The sequence below is a fragment of the Oryzias melastigma genome, linkage group LG16, assembly GCF_002922805.2.
Source record: "Oryzias melastigma strain HK-1 linkage group LG16, ASM292280v2, whole genome shotgun sequence".
Lineage (NCBI taxonomy): Eukaryota > Metazoa > Chordata > Actinopteri > Beloniformes > Adrianichthyidae > Oryzias > Oryzias melastigma.
This window is the reverse complement of record NC_050527.1, coordinates 22,934,738-22,942,341: the sequence shown is the minus strand read 5'-3', so window position 1 is coordinate 22,942,341 and position 7,604 is coordinate 22,934,738. Positions and strand designations below refer to the sequence as shown.

Sequence of the window (7,604 nt, the reverse complement as noted above, 5' to 3'; positions counted from 1 at the left end):
TAAAAATGTAACTTTTAATATTACTATAAAAACAGGCAGGGACATTAATCCAGAAGAAATCAAGTTAAACCTTAAATTACTTTCAGTATTTTACTCTCCATAAAAGTTTATTTTGTCAAAATCATACAAGTGCAAGATAACATCACGCCATTAATAACAATAAAATACAATGATCTGGATCCGACCCCCGGACCTTGACTTTGACACATGTGCTCTACACCAACAGTGCCGCCCACAACTCAGAGGTTTTTGATTTTGGCTAAAAACGGCATCAAATAGATCAAAAGATAATCCAAGCAAGTCTTTAAACAATCAAATTAGATTAAAATAATATCGCACCAGGTGGGATATTCCTGAAGAGATCAACTTTTACTGGTCTGACGTTCTTCTTTTTGAGCTTTCTCCAGCACAGTCATTGCAAAACTTGCTGGGGTTGTTGCGCAAAAACGACTGCGTCACTGTGTCACTTTCTCCCCTTTCTTCTCCGCTCACTCCTTTTTAGTCACCTCCATTTAGCATTTTCTAAGTATTAGCACTTAACAGCACCTGTCGTCCATGTGTGTGCATGTGTTGTGTTCAAAGCCACTCTGGTTTAAAAAAAAAAAAGAAAAAAAGAAAAGCACTCTCTCCTCCCACACCCTCACATTCACAACATGCCAGCACATTTACACCCCTCTTTTCATCTCATGCAAACTCGCACATATTGTGCATGTGTGTGTAGTAGCATGCCGGCCATTCGCTGTGATATATTTGCCACTTAAAAAGACCAGAAAAAGGGTGGAGGAGCGGGTGAGAGGAGCTAGAGTTGCACCTCCTTCAGTTGACTACTTGAACTTCCTGGCAGAAGGGCCGTGTTGACAGATTGATATCTGCAAGATGGCCGCCCTGTTTGTTTTCTGGAAGAGGGATAGTGGGAGGAGGAAGAGGAGGAGAAGGAAGGCTAATTGATAACCTTTGTGTTTACACAATGCCGCTATACTACTGGAGAAAGGGTCACCGGCTGTCTGTGTGAGCGAGGAGGAGGGAAGAAGGAGGAGAACTTCCCCCAGTGCCGGCACTCGGGATTAACTCTGACAACCTCCATATCTCTCACACACACTCCCCTCTGAGCGACCTCGCAGCAAAGAGTTGACCGGCCACTTAATGAGCTTATCGATAATAAACGTCTGCATTTTAAGGCCCTGTCTGTGGCAATTTAACAGCCAAGATGTGCTGCTAATTGACATCCCAGAGCTTTTTTACGTTCACAAGCTCTCCTCCTAATCCACTCTTTCATCATGGAGAGGAGACAGTAGGTGTGAGTGACTGAGGAGGAAGCGCTCTCATTTCACCTCCGACCTGGAAACAATAGCAATCGGCCAGAACTAGAGAGCGGGAGCTTGATCAGGAGTGTGCGTGTTGTCCAAAAGTAAGGGAGTCAACAAATCAGACAGGGCCTTTTGTGCGCAGGCGCCTCTGTGTGTGTACTTTGTCACATCGTGTGGGTGTGTGTTTGCGTAGGGCAGGTGGAGGGCAAGATTTCCTCAGAATTTCTTTGGCAGGAAACACTCCATCAGGCCTGTCTGTCTGCCTGCCACCATCCTTGATTTTTATCTTGATTTGATAGAGTCACGGCATCTACATGGACCATTAACACAAAAAGGTGGTAAATGTCGTGCCTTGTTTTACCCCTTGCCATGTGTCGTTCATCAATTGTGTCACACAATGAGTTGCTTAAAGTATTCCTGAACGCATAGACACTTTTTAAGGTGACCTGAGTGTTTTTGTTTCTTCCGATGACCTCCCCCTGACCTCATTTCTCTGTGTCTTTTCAGAGGAGTCCCTTTTGGAGGGCAAGCACCATGAGGTGAGCAGCGAGGACCACTTAGACGAAGCATCCAGCCCGTCTCCTGTCACGGTTACCCCGAAGCCACCAAAGAGGGAGCACAGCGTTCTTTCTATCTTGCGTGGCACCAACAGCACGTCATCTGGGTCCAACAAGAGGGAAACCAGTCGACCGATTGTCACCCGCCCTCTTTGTGCTGACAGCCCAGAGCGCCCCCTTTACCCCCGCGCCCTTTACCCAGCTATCAGGCCCCACCCACATGTAGCAGAAGACTTTCTCAGTCACAAACCCAACCTTGGCTACCCTTCAACTCACTCCCCAGGAAACCAGTCTTCAGCTACACCCAGTCCGTCTGCAAGGAGCAGTCCAGACAGCACCCCACAGGGGAGCCCCTGTGGTCCTGCCCCGTCCCCGGCTTCATTTTACCCCACCGGACTCGGTTCCTACCCTGGTTACTCACCGCCATCTGCTCCCCTCCCCACACATTTTTATTCTCCAGCAAGCCCCTACCCAAGGTATCTCCTACCACACCACTACCCTCTTTCAGGTGGTGGTGTCCCAACAGTTGGAGGGATGATTCCTAGAGTTTACCCCCTCTGCAACAACCTCTTGCCCCCTCATGTGCCCCTCTTACCCTCCGACACAGGGAGACACTTCTTAATACCGGAGCCTATGCACCCCTCGTCCTTTTCTTCCCATAGAGACTTCTTCCTACCCGGGTCCGCCAGTGCCTTCACCATCAAAACTCCCCTCATAGACAGAGCAGGGCCTCACAACCCTTACTCCGGACTCCTTAACCCACACGGACCGGCCCGCACCCCCTCAAGTGGCTCTCCAACTGCGGGCACTGCACCCCCCAGCGAGCAGGTGCCCACAAAGCCTACCTCAGCCCTCCTGGGCAACACCAGCGAACACCGTACTGATGAAGAGGCCATTAACCTGACGAAGGTGAAGCGGGGAGCAGGCTCGGCAGGCTACAAGGCGCTGCCTTACCCTCTGAAGAAGCAGAACGGCAAAATCAAATACGAGTGCAACGTGTGCAGCAAGACCTTCGGGCAACTGTCAAACCTGAAGGTGAGACCGGAGTTGTTTTGCTTCTTCCTTTCAACATGATGTCTACTTGTGTGATATACTGCCTTATTATCATTCTTGTACTGGCTGAAGTATAATCACAAGGCACTAAGGATAGTTAAAAAGACTGAATAGAGAACAGAGTGTCACCAGATGTTCACACCTTCAAATATTCAAGTTCATTAACTGAATCAAGCTAAGCATTTGCTTTTCTTAACCTGCAGGTTCATCTACGTGTGCACAGTGGAGAAAGACCATTTAAATGTCAGACCTGCAGCAAAGGCTTCACTCAGCTTGCTCACCTGCAAAAACACTACCTGGTCCACACAGGGGAGAAGCCACATGAATGTCAGGTGAGAGGCGTTACTAAATACTCCTGACCAAATGAGACGTGTTGTCTGTTGGTTGCTAATTTCTTTTATCTCTTCTCTTCTTTCAGGTTTGTCACAAGCGCTTCAGCAGCACCAGCAACCTGAAAACTCACCTGCGTCTCCACTCAGGGGAAAAGCCTTACCACTGCAAGCTATGCCCGGCAAAGTTCACCCAGTTCGTCCACCTCAAGCTCCACAAGCGCCTGCACTCCCGTGAGCGTCCCCACAAATGCCCCCACTGCCATCGGCACTACATCCACCTGTGCAGCCTGCGACTTCACCTGAAGGGTTATTGCCTGGCGGCGAGCTCGGGCTCTCGCAGTCCCACTGTCTCCAGCCAGGCCGCTTTGGAGGAAATGCACCGCGCCAACGAGGAGATCGAGCGCTTCGACGTCAGCGAGCACGCCGAGCGACTTGACCAGCTGCCAGGTGGGGCGGAGATAGACACCATGCTGGAGAAGCAGGTGCTGGGGATGCCGTGGAGGGACGCGGAAGTGAAGTCCCTCCACTTCCACCCCCATCACAAAGGCGGCTCCACCGAGCTTTTGTCTTACGGCTCGTATGAGTCCGCGAAAGAGACGTCCGTCATCAAGATGCGGCGCAGCAGCCCCGACCCTTCACTTCCTGTTAATGTCACTGTCAAGCAGGAGTCAGACGATCACGCCTAAATGACTTTGAGTCTGTTCGGCGGGGCTTGTTGCCAGGAGCAACAACTGTAAATAGATATTTACCTTAGTTGTCTTCAGGAGTGACACCATAACTACGGCAGGTTTTCAATCTATCAGGGACTCATGAACTCAGGGCTGGAAGAGACACTGTCCCATGACTACTTTGAGTGTCTATTATTCTTAGACAATCATCTAACACGGACTGACTTTTAATGTAATTAATATAAGTTTGCTATTCTTTTGTGGTTTTGTCTTTTTATTGTATTTCTTTGATTACCCAGTTTGACTATAATCTAATTTATTATTCGTTTTGTTTGTTGTCTTCAAAAGCAATAAGTGGATGGGACTGTAACACTGATGGGGGAGGGGGACTTTGTAAGAACGTAGATGTTTAGGTTTTCTTTGTTGCCATTTCTCTGCACATAGTCCCTTTTTGTCAACTTAAGTCCTCTGATCAGCAGAAGCAGGGGCGTCCACTCTTCAGGGTCTTACTTATTTATATAAAGGAGTCAAAGTAGCAGTTTGAAAGTGGGAAAACTTGCCAAAGTACGGCACATGTTCATTTCAAGAGCGGACTTTTGTTTTAGCTCTCCTAAAGCCCTTTTTTTCTTTTTTTCTGATGACTGATTTATTTAATGAAATAGAAAAGGGCATTTTTTTTTTTTATACTTTACAACAATTACCTCAGTGTGTATGTGATGATGTGTGTGTGTTTCAAGGGACAGCTGAAGGTGGGAGTTTTCTATTTATTGATGTTTTTGCTACTTGAAAAAGGAAAACAGAACTGTTCTTCGTGTGGTCCAAAAGAAGTGGCGAATCCCACTAAACGTGTAGCACATAACGAACTTGGGACTTTTGGGATGCCCCCTCCAGCCTCCCGGCCCGCCTCCTCTTGTCCCTCTTTTTTTCTTACTTTTTTTTTTTTTTTTCTATGACACTGTTATTGCCCAGCAGGGATGTGAATTGGTTTGGGTAATGATGAATTATATATAGAGGTTTAAAATGATGATGAAACCAAAACTGAAATGCACAACAAAATGGTTGAAAAAGGAAAAAAGGCAAACAAAAGAAGAAGGATTTAAGGGATCAACATGTTGATGAAAAGATGTACTTTTTTGTGTATAAAATGTCTTTTTTTTAGTTCTTGTTTATGCTTTTTGTTTTACGGTTGTTCTGAATTGCTATGGAACCGTGGCATCTTCTTAAGCCCCGCCCATCCGCTGCCTTGCTAAGAACATTAGAGCACCTCAGCTTTCTTTTATGCACTGACCCCCTTCCTCTTACTTTACTGTGTACAAAACCCACAAGGTCAAAACTGCATTAAAGCCCCACCTGATGTTACTAGTTTTTTCCGTAGCGACTTCAGCTGAAACTATGAAGCTTTCAGTCTTTTTATCTATGTTTTCTAATATTCAACCAAAGCTTCTCTGCCTCTGGTCAAAGCTTTACTCCAAAGAAACATCCCCAAAGACTTGTCTGTGTTTACATTCTGGTTTACATAGTTATTTATGTTCAAAAAATGTCAAAAATTGTAAATTATTATATAAATGTTCACAGTCCTAATCAAATCTCTGTTTGCGTGTCTTTCTTTTCTCTTTTTGTACACTAGATATTTTTGTTTATAGAAAATTTTGCAATTTAAAACCACAAAATATCATAGAGCAGGAGGAAATTACTTCATGTCCTATTTACTTTAAGAGTAATCTACTTTAACACCTTTAAAACGTGTGTCAAATGAAATTGCACATACTTAACATCCTCTTAAAAGTCAAAAACCTGCAGGTGAAGATTTCCTGCACTCAAAAGGAAAACAAAGTGTTACATAATGCATTACACAGTAATTGTATCTTCCAGGAGGATAATAGGACACTGACACTGCTGGATTACCAAAATTAGCTCTTCAAGTTACACCGGCCTTTGAAGGTTAACAATAAAAGCATTTGGTTTTGATCATTTTTTTTTCCATCATGATTTTTTAAGTATGGAATATGAAAATCACTGCAAATAAGTTCATTGTGCGACCATGTTTCTTTTAAACACTGAATTTAACCAACATAAGGAGAAATTGGTATTAAAAAAAGCTGAAAAGACATACAAATGTGAGTAAAAATGATGTACATACATTTAAAAATCTTGCATAACTTATTCTGCTACTACAAACTGCTGCACATGCTTGGACAGCTCTCATAAAGGTTTCACATTCAGACAAACGATACAGGTCGGAATTTATAACCACTCAGAATTAGGCGGTAACACAAAGACTGACACTGGACAAAGCTCATTGCTCACACTGGAAATTGAACCCAAATTTCCAAAAATGCCACTCCTGGACTTAACCAACTGTTATCCAGCTACTCCAATAAACCCATCCAGCCTTGATCTTTACTCGGCCAGTTCTACTTCCCCAAATATACTATATCAACGCATTCTCACTCCCAACTCATCATAAATGAACGTATGGTCGGGGTCCTCCATGTCGCGTTTTGATGTTTTGGGTGTCCCCCAACTTATTGCTTTCTGACGTGCTGCCTGTTCGCATTAAATCATGGATCCCCAATTTCCAGGCCACGAACCAGTACTGGTCCAAGGGCCGCTTGGTACTGGGCCACAGACGCTAACAGGGGTAACAGTTTCGTGTCCAGTACTGCATCTCAAGGGTTGGGGACCCGTGATGTTACCCTTGTGCTATCCTAGGCATGTTTACATTAGAAGTGGGGTCATCTGGACCCCACTAGACAGCCTGCTGAACTTTTTTTTTTTTTTCCCCCAAGGATTTTTTATCTTCACTGGTGTCAGTGGCAGACATGAAATCCTGACCCCTTTTGTCCACATTTGTCATGGGAGGGATCGCACACCAATATAAGGGTGGGGTCATCTGGACCCCATAAGAAAGCATGAGGCGAACAGCCAGGACTTTAAAAAAGAATGGGTTGGGGACACCCAGAACATCAAATAGGGGCGTGGAGGGGGCCCAAATCATACGTCTATATATGACGAGTTGGGGTTGGGAGTGAGAATCTGTAGAATACATGTACAATTCCAAAGTGAAACTAGTTTAACTTCAATAAACATCCTTGTACTCTGATTCTAAAAACATTTTTTTTTTTATCTCATAAGCTGGATACAAAACGTGTATTCAGGAAAACTATACTAAGACTACATTTTATGTTGCACCAATTTGACACACATGTGGTTTGTCAATAGATCAAGCTTCCAACAGTCTTACAAAAAGGCTAGGGTCACCAAGAAAAGGAGAACCACAGAGGTAAAAATAAAAAACTTTGCTTAATTAGTCCCAAGACCTGAATGGTATGGAGAGTGAATAGTCTCACCGGATTTGTGTGTGCGTTATTCTTGATTTGTAACTTGTGTTTGCCTGTCTGTGCGTAACTTTTCTCTCCGTAGTACAAAAGCCCACAGCTAAACCAAATCCCGGAACCGTCAGCGATACCAGTCACACTGCCTGCCTGAGGACGTTTTTGAGAAAAACCTCATCTTTTCTTCTTTTAGCTTTTAAGTGTTTATCTACATTTCCTCATATTCTAATTTGATTTTAAGGAAAGTTTTTCCCTGTTTTTTTTTGTACAATGTGCAAGCGTAGGGGGGGTGGTGTTATTTTTACTATTATTTTTACTTTATTTATTATTTTATGTAAAGCACCCCGAGGTG

At 44.4% G+C, this 7,604-nt stretch overlaps 1 protein-coding gene across 1 annotated transcript in view; it reads left to right on the top strand.

Moving 5' to 3' along the window:
• prdm1a (PR domain containing 1a, with ZNF domain) overlaps nt 1–5,503 on the top strand; it is a 12,971-nt gene extending 7,468 nt beyond the window's left edge. The window contains exons 5-7 of the mRNA XM_024258201.2: nt 1,815–2,899; nt 3,121–3,249; nt 3,336–5,503. Of these exons, the coding sequence (XP_024113969.1) occupies nt 1,815–2,899; nt 3,121–3,249; nt 3,336–3,935 (1,814 nt within the window). The 3' untranslated portion in view covers nt 3,936–5,503. The remainder of the gene's footprint in view (nt 1–1,814; nt 2,900–3,120; nt 3,250–3,335) is intronic.
• Nucleotides 5,504–7,604: the final 2,101 nt, after the last annotated feature.